Source organism: Loxodonta africana, chromosome 13, assembly GCF_030014295.1.
Source record: "Loxodonta africana isolate mLoxAfr1 chromosome 13, mLoxAfr1.hap2, whole genome shotgun sequence".
NCBI lineage: Eukaryota > Metazoa > Chordata > Mammalia > Proboscidea > Elephantidae > Loxodonta > Loxodonta africana.
In genome coordinates, this window is record NC_087354.1 from 84,763,076 (window position 1) to 84,778,316 (window position 15,241).

The window sequence follows — 15,241 nt, forward strand, 5'->3', positions numbered from 1 at the left end:
ACTAAGGAAGTTTTTACTTGTGTATATGTGGGGGATTTTAATGTCCCATTTGTCTCTCGTCTAAATTTCCAATTAGATTACAAACACCACGAGGGCCAGGGTCATGGAAGGTGGTTCTGCTGCCTAGTAGGATGCCAGGCACATATTAGATTCTCTATAAATAGCCGTTGATTGACAGGTTCTTCTCTCTGACACTCTTGGACAGGAGTCTAGTCTAGTGGCTCCTCCAGCAGATCTTCCTGCTGAGACAGCAGGTGACAAAGCTTTTGTCTCCTACCTGCTTCAGGGCTGTGTTAGTGGGTTAACCTACTACATCAGAATCGCATGAGCCCTTAGGGCAGAGCACGTCTAGCAGCAGGGACCAAGAAACTGGTTTTTTAACTAGCCCCTAGGGGATTCTGATGCATAGCCAGGTTTGAGAACAACGATATTATTTTATATCGCTTCTCGTAATGATAAGAGAATATTGTCGGTTATTTTCTGTATTATGATAATGTAAGTTATAAATTATATTTTAGTCTTTAAAGAGATTTATATACAGTATTAAATAAAATTGGAGCACACAAATCCTGCTATTCTGATACTTCATTTTTTGTTAGATGAACTTTAATGATGTTTCTTCAGATGTGCTGTTTTATATTGTATGCTTTGTACTTAAAGGTATTTATTATTTTATATATTGTTTTTATACAAAATAAAAGCATAAAAGGAAGAGTCTTAGTAATCTGAGCCCCATAATCGATAAGTCCCCCCCCCAAAAAAAAAAAACACTTCAGTATGACAAGTTTGGAGTAGAGAGGGTCAGGGGTCCTGTTCACTCTGTCGTTCTGTTTTCTGTTTAACCCTCTGGAGTTAGACCTTCTTGCCTTCTGTTGGCCTGAAACAGCTCTTGTCAAAGTCACAGACACTTTCGATCTTGGCAAATCCAGTAGTCAGTTCTCAGTCTTCTCTTACTTGACCTTCCAGCGGCACTTGACCCAGTTGGATAGCTTCCGTCTTGAAACGCTTTCTTGACTTGGCTCTTTACACCACCCTCTCAGTTTTCCTTGTATTTCACTGGCCTCTCCTGCTGTCACCTCTGCTCATCTTCCTGCCCTCTAAATATTGAGGCTTCCAGCTCAGTGTTGAGTCCTTGATCTGCATTTCCTCCAGAGAGACCTGTAGGACACAGGGGTTAAATACTTCTTCTCCGAATACCAGAATCAGATGTCCTACGGCTTACCCACTAGCTCCACCCCATGTCTGACACCTACTGCCATCAAGTCCATTCCAACTTACAGCTACCCAATAGGACACAGAACTGCCCCGTAGAGTTTACAAGGGTGTAAATCTTTACAGAAGCCGACTGCCACATCTTTCGTGCACAGAGTGGGGCATGTGGGTTCGAGCCACCAACCTTTTGGTTAGGTGAGCGCTTAACCACTGCACCAGCAGGGATCCTTTGGAACATTATAGGTATTTATTTAATATTTCCTAAATCAGGATTCAAAAAGATGTTCAAAACAGGGAAGTACAAATTAAAATAGCAGTGAGTTAACACTATCAAATTTAAAAAAGAACAGTTGTGTCTATCACTAACTAGACGATAGGGAAAAAGTCTTATAGACTGCTGTTAGAAATATGAACACAATAAAATACTCAAAAAATTAGGGACAGATGTTCAAGCATTAAAAATGAATGCTGTATTCGGCGTATACTGTGTTAGGTAAGCGTCATATTTTATAAAGTAAAAACAGAAAAGAGTATTAGAGGATAAACCTATTTTTTCGTGTGAATGTGCTGCATGGACACAAATACATGAACAGAAAAATACCAAGAAAGATAACCGACTTTTCTAACTATTCTGTTTCTTTATTGAGTAACTGTTAATTACCTACTATGTGCCAAACATAAGTGCAACAAAAAAAAAAAGACTTCCATTATAGCTTTTTATGTAGTAAAAAAAAAAATTCACTTTTACAATGTATGTTCAACAATAGGGAATGAGTAAAATTAAAGTGAAAAAAGCAGTGGCTGGTCCTGTTTGTGTTAGAAGGGTGTAAGGGTGTATGTGGAAGGGTAAACATGTGAATAGGCTCTGTATAGTTTTATATTCATGAAACTTTGGGGAATGAGTCCCAAGAAAGCTCTTAATAGTAGTTTTTATTTCAGATGTTAGGCCTGGAAAATGGCCTTTTCCTCTGTTCTTAGAGGAACTTTTTTAGCATGCTTTGTTGGCTTTTTAAGTTTGTACAAAGTTAACCAAGTAAGTAATTTTGAAGGGAAAAAAATACAGTAAACACAAGATACGTTATAAAACTTAAATCCCCCTTAACAACAGTACCTTTATTTCTGATATATATTTGCAATGTTGCTTCTGTACTTGAACCAAAATTCAATTCAAAACTGATCTGAATGTGAATATGTATTTTTTAACTTTATTGTGTTTTAGGTAAAAGTTTACGGTGCAAATTAGTTTTTCATTCAAAAATTTGTACACAAATTGTTTCGCGACACTGGTTACAATGCCCACTAAGTGTCAACACTCTGCACCTTTCCCTTTCCCTTCTGGGAGTCCCGTGTCCGTATCCTGGAAAACCAGCCACTCTGGCCGCCTTGTCTTTGCTTTTGGGCAAGTGTTGCCCATTTGGTCTCTGACACTTGACTGAACTAGGATGCATGTTCCTCGTGGGTATTATTGCTCATTTGATAGGCCTGTCTAATCTTTGGCCAAAAGATGGACTATAGGAGTGGTTTAAGTTCTGAGTTAGCAAGGTGTCCAGGTGCTGTAGTCTCATGGGTTCTTCTAGTGTCTGTCAGACCAGTAAGTCTGGTCTTTTTTTGTGGATTTGAATCTTGTTCTACATTTTTCTCCCGCTCTGACCGGGACCTTCTATTGTCACCCCTTCAGAGCAGTAGGTGGTGGTAGCTGGGTACCATCTAGTTTTTCTGGGCTCAGGCTGGTGGAGGCTGTGGTTCACGTGGTCCATTAGCCCCTTAGAGTAATGTTTTCCTTGTGTCTTTGGTTTTTTTCATTGTCCTTTGTTCCGGAGGGGATGGGATCAATAGATGTATTTTAGATGGCCACTCACAGGCTTTTAAGACTCCAGATGCTACTCACCAGAGTAGGGTGTGGAACATTTTGTTCATGAACTGTGTTATGCCAATTGACCTAAATGTCAACAGAGACTATAGTCCGCAGCCCTCCCCAGTAACTCAGTCCCTTAAGTTGTTTGGATGTGTGTGTCTAGGAAGCTTCTATGACTTTACCTTGGTCAAGTTGTGCTCCTTTCCCCTATATTGTGTTGTCTTTCCCTTCACCAAAGTAAACTTGTCTACTTTTTAGTTAGGGATTTCCCCACCCCACCCCTCATCCTCCTTCGTAACCATCAAAGATGGTTTTTTTCTGCGTGTAAACCTTTTCTTGGGTTTTTATAATAGTGGTCTCATAATATTTGACCTTTTTTGTAATTGATTTATTTCACTCATCATAATGCCCTCCAGATTTTTCCGTGTTGTGAGATGTTTCACAAATTCATCGTTTTTTATCACTGGTGTAGCATTCCATTGTGTATATGCACCATAGTTTGTTTATCCATCACCTGTTGATGGGCACTTAGGTTGTTTCCATCTTTTTGCTGTTGTGAATTGTGCTGCAGTGAAGGTGAGTGTGCATTTGTGGTATTCATGTGATGGCTCCTATTTCTCTAGCATATATTCTTAGGAGCAGAATTGCTGGATCAAGTGGTATGCCTATTTCTAGCTTTTTAAGGAGGTGCCATATTGTTTTCCGTAGTGGTTGTATATTTTACATTCCCACCAGCAATACATAAGCGTTCCAGGCTCTCTGCAGCCTCTCCAACATTTGTTATTTTCTGTTATTTTGATTAGTGCCAGTAATGCTGAGATGAGATGGCATCTCATAGTGGTTTTGATTTACGTTTCGCTTATAGCTAGTGATCGCAAACATTTCCTCACCTGTCAGTTAGCCGCCTGGAAGTCTTCTTTGGTGAAGTGTCTGTTCATATCCTTTGCCCAATTTTTAATCAGATTATTTGTCTTTTTGTTGTTGAGGTGTTGAAGTAGTCTATAGACTTAAGAGATTAAACCCTTGTAGGATATGTTGTAGCCATAATTTTTTTCCCAGTAGGTTCCCTGTAGGTTCTCTTTTGAAGTCTTTTAATGAGCATAAAGTTTAATTTTTAGGAGCTTTCAGTTATCTAGCTTTATCTTTTGGTGTTTGTTATGGTTCGTATTATATTTATGCCATGTATTAGGCCCCCTAGTATTGTCCCTATTTTTTCTTCCATGATCTTTATGATTTTAGATTTTATATTTGGGCATTGTGAATATATTTTAAATTGTCAAATATTGCAATTCAATATTTCTAAAATGTTCTTGCTTTTATAGACGACATTTGAAAGAGGACTAGAACTGCATGCCAAAGTCACAATTTTTGCAGAAGGTTGCCATGGACATCTAGCCAAGCAACTGTATAAGAAGTTTGATTTGAGGGCCACTTGTGATCCCCAAACCTATGGAATTGGACTAAAAGAGGTATCCTGATTTTCAGATATATTTCAGGTAGAAATCGTTTTTAAAATTTAAGTTACCCATCTGAAAATAGGATGAACAGCGTGCTTTGATTGTGGGAAGGGGTGGGGTGGAGTTAACTGTTTCATCGAAACATAAGATACGTACTTTAAAGTAACAGATCTTAAGTTTATACCTACGTTAATTTTTACAAGGTGAACACACCCATATAGCTACTGCTTGGATCAAGATAGAGAACATTACCAGCACCTCAGAAATTCTCATCTCTTCAGCACTTTCCTGTAATTGCAAGAAAGTCTTACCAATTTGAGAATCTAATTGATACCTTAAGGAGTTGATAATTTTTCTGATCTGTCTTCTATTTTTTAATTTTATATATTATACCATATTTTTACGAAAATACTGCACCCCTTCAACGTTTGCCAACTGTGCCCTCCCCCCATCAGGTATTTTCATAAGTGCCATTATGCCAATTTTTTTTTCAATGTTGCAGTTAAAAAAAATTAGCATAGGACTTACAAAAATATCTCGTGGGGGGAGGGCACAGCTGGCAAACAAACCTATAAGGTACACGTTATTTGTGTAAAAATACGGTAATCCTTTATTTTTGTGGTGAAAGAGGGAGGCTCAAAGAAATTAAATAACTTCATCTAGATAACAACTTGTCTAAGTGGCAGACACTATATTAAAATTTTTTCTCTTTTCCTTTTCCTCCAACCCTCATGCCCCTACTCGTCAACCTCTAATGGCCAACTATCTAGGCTTCTCCCGGTGTTCCCAATTCTCTCCCCACTTCTACTAACTGCAACATCATTTTGCGACCTGTTCTCCACATAATCTGAACCACTAATCACCTGCCTCTCAAAATGAGCCTAAGTATCTCATTCCCAAAGACATAGCTTAAGCTTCTGTTGAAAAGATTCAGAAATAGTTAATTTGGAGTCACCTTTCCTATGTAACATTTCCATTTTAAAACAGCTTTATGAAGGTTTGGTTTGGTTCGGTTTGATGAAGGCCAGCGTCTTGATCCAAAGGCACCCTGGTAATAGGGGATGAGGGATGGGGGTACTAAAGCTGTGCTCTCTTTTTCAAAAAACATTGACTCTTTGAATTGTTATTCTTTCTTTTGAAACTCTAACCTCCTGGAACTAGCCACTTTGATTTGCTCTCTATTCTTATAAACTGTGATGGGAGCCAAAATCTGCTTTCTGGCTGTCGTATGACTAGGGAATTATTAATATTACTTTAATTGTGGTAAGTGTATCTGTAACCAAACATTGGCCATGTCAGCATGTTTCGTATGTACAATTCAGTGACATCAATTACACTCATCATGGCGTGCACCCATCACCACTCTCCATTTCCAGGTTTTTCCATCACCCTTTGCCCTCAGCAGAAGCTCAGTGCCCAGCAAGCAGTGACTCCCCCTTTCTTCCTCCATCCCATCCCTAGTAACCACTGATAAACCCTGCTCTGACCTTTCTGTTAACTGAGTCATCATGCTGCAATGTGATAGAATTCTTTGATGTTTGAAGCCATCTTTTTGTGTTTCTCATATTACACGTTTTTCATTTGTAATTTCATAATAAGACATAAAACTTAGCATGTTTTATGCATTGTGGTGACATAAAACATTGAAGTAATACTCCAGGACTTTTTTTTTATTTTAAGTTATGGATTATTGATGAAAAGAAGTGGAAACCTGGGAGAGTAGATCACACTGTTGGCTGGCCCCTGGACAGACAGACATACGGAGGGTCTTTTCTCTATCATTTAAATGAAGGTGAACCCATGGTTGCTCTTGGCCTTGTGGTAAGTCATATCCCATATGGAAAGTTGTATTGGTAGAGTCATAGGATCATTAGTGTTAGAAACCAAGGGTTTTGAATCTGGAGAATGAAAGTGTTTTTCATGTAAAGCTTCTGATTTGATCAGCACTGTATATACCGTGCTGTAGATATTACAGACACTAGTCTAGGTAAGCACATAGGGTAGCAGTAGGTACTGCACGGGAGGCGTGTTTTACTAAGATTTCTACCTAAGCTTCCTGAGAAAACTGAGATGCAAACAAGATAAACAAGTTCCCAAATACACAGATTAAATGATAAAAAGGAGCCCTGGTAGCGCAGTGGTTAATCACTTGGCTGCTAACCAAAAGGTTGGCAGTTCACACCCCCCCAGTGGGAGAAAGACCTGCTGATCTGCTCCTGTAAAGATGAAAAAAAAAAAAACACCCTACTGCCATCGAGCTGATCCCAACTCATGGCAGCCCCACAGGGTTTCCAAGGCTGTAGGTCCCTACAGAAGCAGGCCACGTCTTTCTCCCGTGGAGCTGCTGGGGGTTTCGGATCACCAGCCTTCCAGTTAGCAGCCAGTTCCTTTAACACTGCGCCACCAGGGCTCCTTACGCAGCCGGAAAACCCTATGGGGCGGTTCTGCTCTGTCCCATTGGGTCGCTCTGAGTCAGAAGTCAACAACAGATGCCAAAGCAGTGTTCACACCCGAACCTGAGTCCAAAACCCATTTCCACCGCGGTGTGCCGTCACTGAAAGTGAAATCGGTGGTGCGTTTAAACCTGTACCTTTTTTGAAACTTAAGCAGCTCCTCCTCTGTTGGCCGCCTGCGTACTTGGCAGCAAATTCCGTCTTGAACAGTGCAAAGAACGGAAAAGTTCAAGCGCTTCAGAGCTTCCACGCCTTGCAGTTGGTGGCAGCTCTGTATGTTAGTGTCGTGGTTAGACCCGTATATGATACCTTGTTAAAGGTGCGCATCATTGAGTTGTTTTGACTCCTGATTCCAGCGACCTAACAGTATTATTATTTCAGCATTTTGGAAACGCGCTGTGAAATGTAACCTTTTATGGTCCTTGTCCTCTTTGTGTGTGTGTGATTACGTCTGTTTCTTCATTTTCTATACGGTGATGTAGGTGATTTGTTTTTACTGTTAGTATTGATGAGTAATAATTATAATTTCTTTTGTAGAAACATAATCTGAGATGCTTACCTGCAGATATTTTTCTAATTTGGACTTTGATTTCCAAAGCACTCTTTCTTTTCCGGACAGATTTTGAATAAAATGTGGGTTCTTGCATATGTTTCTCCAGGAACTTTAAATACAAGAAATTTAACTTACATACTTTATGATGAATATTATTTCCAAATGGCTTAGATTGTAGCTTGATTTAATTTCAAATAAAAATGTTTCATTGTATAAATATATCAAATTTAAATATAAAATTTTAAAGGTTGGTCTAGACTATCAAAATCCATACCTGAGCCCATTTAGAGAGTTCCAGAGGTGGAAACACCATCCCAGCATTCAGCCAACGTTGGAAGGGGGAAAAAGAATTGGATATGGAGCCAGAGCTCTCAATGAAGGTGGTTTTCAGGTAACTTTTCCAACTTTCCTATTCTTTTTTCTATATTATTAATTCAGCAATGAAAAATGCAACAAATTTAGGTAAAGAATAAAAAATTACCTACAGGAAAAGAATTTAAGGAATTAGGCAAAGCAACTCGTGTGTATAAAGCTATTTTACACAGTAGTTTTCTAGCTTAATGAGGATCTTTAAGTAGCATATGAGTTTATTTGAACAATGTTAATATATTTTGTAAAATTTAGGCAGTATGACTTTGTGTTACACAAGGGCCCATTAAATAAATTACACCATGAATTAAGAACACATCATTCTCTAGAAATAAATTCAAGGCACTTTTTGTTTGTTGATTTGTTGTCTTTAACCAAACAATAAAAACAGTGTGAACCAAGATATTTCCCTTTATTCCCTAGCTGCCAGGAAACTCAAAGACGAATTTAGTTTTCAGTGGAGGTAATTGATTCATCCCAAATGCCTAGCAACATCCATGCCTTTTAGGTGGCCTCTGTTAAGCTTTTACCCTTAACTGCCTTATTTCAGTATATGTTCAAAATCTTATCAAAAGTAGTTAATGTATTCTGTACATACCAATTAAACATGAAGCAAGACCTAGGTAGCTATGATAAAAGCTGTTAGTACTGTTGTAGAAATAGTATCAGACAGGCAAGATGTGGATCTAAATACCAGTGCTGAAACTTACATGAATGATTTGGAGAAAGCTGCTTAACTTCTCTGGCCTTAAAGGATGATCTGTAAAATAAAAGATGGTCCCTTCTGTCTCTGAAATTCTAGGACTATAGGATCATCTTGGAAATTGGATTTCTTCTATTTAAAAATCTGTTGTAAAGTCACAGATAACCTTTAAAATTAAATTCTAAATACTTTATTACTATCACACTAATTCGTAACACCATGAAATAATTCAATAATTCATAAAATCATAACTAAATTATATGCATAATAACTAGATTGTTGAAATAACATTGTCCCTTAATTCTGTTGTTATGGTATTACTTCTTATCAGGTTGATTTTTTTCTAGATTCATATGCTACGAATATTTATGGAAGTGACTATGTCAAGTCCATTAAATTCCTTTGACTAATCCATAATAAAAACTGCAATCATATCTCTTCCTGCTAATTGGCAGGAAGAGATGAACATATACACACATACCCCCCAAACCAAAAAAAAGCCAAACCCATTGCTGTCAGTTCTGACTCACAGCAACTCTATAGGGCAGAATAGAACTGCCCTATACGGTTTCCAAGGCTGTAAATCCTGATTTAATTAGCCAAAGATTCAGAAACTTATATCCAGTAAGTTTTTGAAGACCTTAAAAACAAAAAGCCAAACCTACTGCCCTCAAGTCGGTTCTGACTCAGCAACTGTGTAGGACAGAGTAGAACTGCCCCATAGGGTTTCCAGAGAGCAGCTGGTGGATTCGAACTGCTGACCTTTTGGTTAGCAGCCATAGCTCTTAACCACCGAGCCACCAGGGCTCCTTGAAGACCTTAAGAAGCTATAATTTGGAATATTCAATTATTTTTAAACACCCTTAAACTTTTTAACGTCAAACATGCATATTTATATTCATATGTTAATCTTTTGATGCAGGGGCAAGGCCTTTTCTTTGATTATGGCCTTACGATTGGTGTTCCCTGTTAATTTTCTCCCGTAAACCATATCCATAATGCAGCATATGTGATTTCCAGTATTGGTTTAGTGGAGAACAAGAATGCAGACACTTGCAAAGCAGTTGCAGTACAGAAGCCTCTTGGGTTTTTATACCTTTTCTCAGCCGTCATAACAAAAACTAATCTGACAGTGTATTTTTGGGGATTCCCCTTATTGAGTCTTTTGAGTCTTTACAAAGCATTCAACTTAGTTTTCATAGAAACAACTCTCGCTTTAGTCCTCTTAATTCTTTTGATACACAGTAAAAGCTGCAAAAGCTGCAACCTGTGTAAGGTGGAAACCTGTCAGGGAAGGAAAGCCTCAGGTATCTCCCACTACTAGAGAACGATAGCAAAGTGGTAAGACTGCACCCCGTCAGAGGCGGAAAACTTGCAAGACCTGGAAATTCAAGGCAGTCCCATTGAGTTCCGGCTCTCAGACGTTTCACTGTATGTTTCTATTTAATTATCTAATTACAACGACAAGTAGAATTGTCAAAAATACGTTCAGGAAAACAATTATGAGTAAGCATAGAACTCTTATCGGTGGGTATCAAAGGGCACAACTGTACTAGAATAGCCTAAACCCAAAAAACCAAACCCATTGCCATCGAGTTGATTCCGACTCACAGCGACCACGTAAGACTGAGTAGAACTGCCCCATAGAGTTTCCAAGGAGCGGCTGTTGGAGTCCAACTGCCGACCTTTTGGTTAGTAGCTGAGCTCTTAACCACTGCTCCACCAGGGCTCCAGAGTAGCCTAGTAGCTGAAATATTTAATTTTGTTTATTTTGAACTAACAAATACTCTCTTTCTTTCTTCAGTCCATACCAGAACTCACCTTCCTGGGTGGGTTTCTAATTATTTGTAGCCCTAGTTTAATGAGGCACCCTGGTGGCACAGTGGTTAAGAGATCGCCTCCTAACCAACAGGTTGGCAGTTCAAATCCACTTAGCTGCTCCTTGGAAACCCTATGGGCAGTTCTACTCTGTTGTGTAGGCTTGCTGTAGTTGGAATCAACTGACAGCAGTGGGTTTGGTTTTTGGTTTTCGTTTAATGAATGACCCGGAATCCGTTTCTCAGTGCAGCTTTTCCTTGGTCCCTAGTTCCCTAACAGGAGCTTCAGCTGCCAGTAACACTGCCCACACAGGATAGGATCATCTCAGAACTTCAAAATCACACATTTTGTTGGGCCATACAGACTTTTAATATTAGGACTTAAACCACTATTTTGGAAAAACTTTTACTAACAATCTGTGTTCTCTTAAATTTCACACTCTTCTGGTCCTTGAAGCAAACTAGAGGTCAGCAATGCCACATCCTCATTTGAGGAAAGGACTGTCATTACCCAGTTTCTTGACCAGCATCTCTGCTTTCAGCTAGGAGCATTCTGTTATTGCCGTTCAGTTGGTTCCATCTCATAGCAGGCTTATCGACAACAGAGCAAAACACTGCCCGGTGCTGCACAATCCTTACAATCTTTGCTGTATTTGAGCCCATCGTTGCAGCCACTATGTCAATCCATCTTGAGCCTCTTCCTCTTTTTCGCTGACCCTTTACTAGCATTCTAATAGCATTCTAGAAAGCCCTTTTTCCCATTGTCATTCTCTGATCCTGATTTAATGCTCTTTTATCCAGATGGTTCTAAGGGGCAGTCCTAACAGAAACAGACCTTAGATACTCTTAAGGGGAAAAAAGCTCCTGGACTTAAAAAAAGCAGACCTTGCTCCTGTTTCTTCCTTTTTAGCTGTTGTAGTTCTATATATTCATTTTTGTGTGTTTATTTTTCAACTTTTTCCTGCAGTTTCAGAAGGAAGTTTAGAAGTTTTGTTTGTTTAATTTCAGCTAACAAATGTACTTTGAATCCCTCTTCCTCAGTCTATACCAAAACTGACCTTCCCTGGTGGGTTACTAATTGGTTGTAGTCCTGGTTTCATGAATGTTCCCAAGATCAAAGGTACCCACACAGCAATGAAAAGTGGAAGTTTGGCAGCAGAATCTATTTTTAAGCAACTAACTGATGAAAATCTCCAATCAAAGACGATAGGTAAGTACTTTCTGTTTAAAGTCTAGGAAGGAACAGCATAGGCATTTAAAAAGAAGCTGTTTAAACATGAGGCGACCCTATGTGCGCAGAGTCAAACTGCTCCATAGGGTTTTCAAGGCGGTGACCTTTTGAAAGCAGATCCATAGGCTTATCTTTGAAAGAGTCTCTGGGTGGGTTGGAACTGCCAACCTTTTGGTTGAACGCTTTAACTTTTTGCACCATCCAGGGACTCATTTAAACATACATCCCTTATATAGAGAATGAAAAGAAATACGATTAAAAATTGTGAGATCAAAAAAGAAAAAATTGTAAAATCTTTTTCATGTCTGTTTCAGTTGAAGCTAAAAAGATACGTATTGTATCTATCCTGTTTTACAAAGTAGTAAGATGTGTGCTGTGCAAGGAAACCACATGGAGAGATTTTCACAGCTCTGTTGTTTTAGTCACATCAAATGGTGATAGTACCAAGTGTGTCCCACCTACTTAGAAAATATTCCAACTCTGAAAATATAGCATTACATTACATACATGTAATATAGAGTACAATACCTCACAAATACTGAAGTACCTTCAGTTGGAAAATAGAACAGGTTTGCAAACTGCGGAATCAAACAGCCACCTATTTGAAAGCACAGGCATACGACCCTTGTGCTGTGGTAGAGAGGGACAGCCAGCTCTTATACCTCAGTACCTACTCAAACCCTTAATCAAAACAGTCTTATTTAGAAGACCTACCAGTGGTTCCCAGTTTTCCTCAGAGTAAAAGCCACAGATCCCCCACGTGCTGGCTTCATCTCGTTACTCTGTCCCTCCGTCTACACTAGCTTCTTTACTCTCCCTGCAACATGCCAAGCGTGCTGCCTCTCCTGGTCTTTGTTCATGGTTGACTTCCTTGTTCCCTTCACCTTTGCCATCACTCTCTCACAGTGGCTTTGCCTCCACCACACCATTTAAATTACAATACAGAGCACTCCCAATCTCCTGGCACTGGTTTTTTCTATAGCATTTTTTACCTTTTGGCACTGTATAATTATCAAGTTTATCTGTTTTCCTGCCACTTGATTCAAAACTCAATAGAGCAAGGACTCAGTTCACTGTGAATGCTGAACACCTGGCACATAGTGGAATAGATACTTGATAGGTAAATCTTATCCCTTAGAATTCCAGATAACAATGTTCCTCTAGTTAGAAGTATGCAGCCTGTTCACACCTTCAGGTATCTTTGTAGGAATGGACCTAGCATGTGGGAGTGGGAGGAGATATGATAGAACATAGAAAAGGCAAGAGGGTACTTCAGGGAGGACAGAATGGACAAGTCTAACAGGCGGGTGGTGAAACTCTTCCCCTTTTCCTGCAAAGTATCTTTGCTTATTGGACACTCACTGTATCCATAGGACCACACATAGATAGCACCGGAGCTAGGGTGTCGTCAAAGAAGGATTGAAGATTAAAACTGTAAGGACAGGGGAGTGCAGCCGGTACGAGAGACAGTGACTGGGAAGAACGTAGAATGGAGACACTAAAGGCATTAAGAACCAATCTGTCTCACTGACACAGAGTTTTAGGTATGAAGTAGTTTCACTGATAAATTATAAAACATTTCCTCTTATTAAAAAAATTGGTACCGTGAACTTTTTACTGAAGCTTTCTTGCCAGTTTCACTGAATTTTGAAGCTAATTCTCCATGCTACCAGTATTAAAAATCAAACGTCTGTCAACAAATAGCAGTAAACATTAGTATATCAAATGGTTCTTTTTGGAAGATGCCAACATTTATACATGAAGGATTCTTGAATGTGATCTTGTATGAGCACCTTTGTTTTAAAAAGTACACTGAAGATTCCCTCTTCCAATATTTCAGTAGCAAAATACCTTAACTGCAGAGTATTTTATGCTTCTTAAAACAGTTCCACACTTAATAGTTCATGTTTTTAATAAAAGGACTCCATGTAACTGAGTATGAGGACAATTTGAAGAAATCGTGGGTGTGGAAAGAGCTCTATGCTGTTAGAAATATCAGACCATCCTGCCATGGGATCCTGGGTATATATGGAGGGATGATCTACACTGGGATATTTTACTGGATATTTAGAGGAATGGAGCCATGGACTCTAAAACATAAAGGTAATTTAAATATATTTGAGAGTGTGTATTTTACAGTTGTTAAAAGTTTATGAGTGGGATCCACTGATTAATGGAAAAAGTGACCTTTTAATGTTTTAAATTTGTCAGTGAAAATCGTTTTAACAAAATTTTCTTAGTAATTTTAGTGTCTAAGAAAATGTAATTATAAGAGGACTAAAGCCATAGTATTTAGTATTAGTACTATTTTCTAGTTTTTATGTTCACAAAAGTACTTTAAAACTAGTGTTATATTTTTATTAAACACCTTCTTCCAACTGTTGAAGGTTCTGACTCTAGTCAGCTGAAGCCAGCCAAGGACTGTACACCTATTGAGTATCCAAAACCTGATGGACAGATCAGTTTTGACCTCTTATCCTCGGTGGCGCTGAGTGGTACTAACCATGAGCATGACCAGCCAGCACATCTCACCCTGAAGGATGACAGTGTACCTGTAAATAGAAATCTACCCATCTATGATGGACCCGAGCAGCGATTCTGCCCTGCAGGTCAGTAAATGAGATTTCCATCCATCCCTAAATATTAACACTTGCTTTAATTACACATCTTACAAATATGATTCTGTTAAGAAATGATTTCTGTAACCATTACCATTGTTTGGAAGTTTTCAATGGCCCCAACACCCAGCTTGCTTTAGGGAACTCCTTATGATTTTTACTCTAAACTAGCCACATTAAAATAATGGAGGATTTTTGTGAGGCCTAAATCATATGACATTTCTCCAAAAGTCTTTCCCTGACTAATCCTTCTTTGACTAAGGTAAGGATTATGGGCCCCCAGACACACTTAGTTCAGTAATGAAGTCACTCCTGAGGTTCACTCTTCAGCCAAAGATTAGACAGGCCCATAAAACAAAATGAGACTAAAAGGGGCACACCAGCCCCGGGGGCAAGGACTAAAAGGCAGGAGGGGACAGAAAAGCTGGTAATAGGAAACCCAAGGTAGAGAGGCAAGAGTGTTGACACATCATGGGGTTGATGACCAGTGTCTCAAAATAATGTTATGTACTAATCGTTTAATGAAAAGCTCATTCTGTAAAACCTCCATCTAAAGTACAATTAAAGGATTATGGGGACACTGAGAAATACCTCTCTTTGCATGTTCATGTGATTTTTATTATTGTACTTTAGATGAAGATTTACAAACTAGTTTCTCATTAAAGAGGTAATGTGCATTATGTTTTATGACATTGGTTAACAACCCCCCATGTCAACACTCTTCCTTCTCAACCTTAGGTGCCCTATTACCAGCTTTCCTGTCGCCTCCTGCTTTCTAGCCCTTGCCCCAGGGCTGGCATGCCCCTTTTAGTCTCATTTTGTTTAATGGATCTAATCTTTAGCTGAAGGGTGGAGTGACTTTACTGAGCTGAAAGGGCATCCTGGGGCCATAATCTCAGGATTTCTTCAGTCTCTGTCAGGCCAGAAAGTCTGGTCTTCTTGAGTTAGAATTTTTTTCTACATTCTTCTCCAG

At 39.0% G+C, this 15,241-nt stretch overlaps 1 protein-coding gene across 5 annotated transcripts in view; it reads left to right on the forward strand.

Moving 5' to 3' along the window:
• Nucleotides 1-15,241, forward strand: part of ETFDH (electron transfer flavoprotein dehydrogenase) — a 38,247-nt gene that overhangs the window by 16,208 nt on the left and 6,798 nt on the right. For all 5 annotated transcript variants that reach the window (XM_064267645.1, XM_064267646.1, XM_010598145.3 and 2 more), the window contains 6 exons: nt 4,390-4,536; nt 6,205-6,345; nt 7,778-7,921; nt 11,461-11,629; nt 13,571-13,753; nt 14,038-14,259. In XM_064267645.1, the coding sequence (XP_064123715.1) occupies nt 4,390-4,536; nt 6,205-6,345; nt 7,778-7,921; nt 11,461-11,629; nt 13,571-13,753; nt 14,038-14,259 (1,006 nt within the window). The remainder of the gene's footprint in view (nt 1-4,389; nt 4,537-6,204; nt 6,346-7,777; nt 7,922-11,460; nt 11,630-13,570; nt 13,754-14,037; nt 14,260-15,241) is intronic.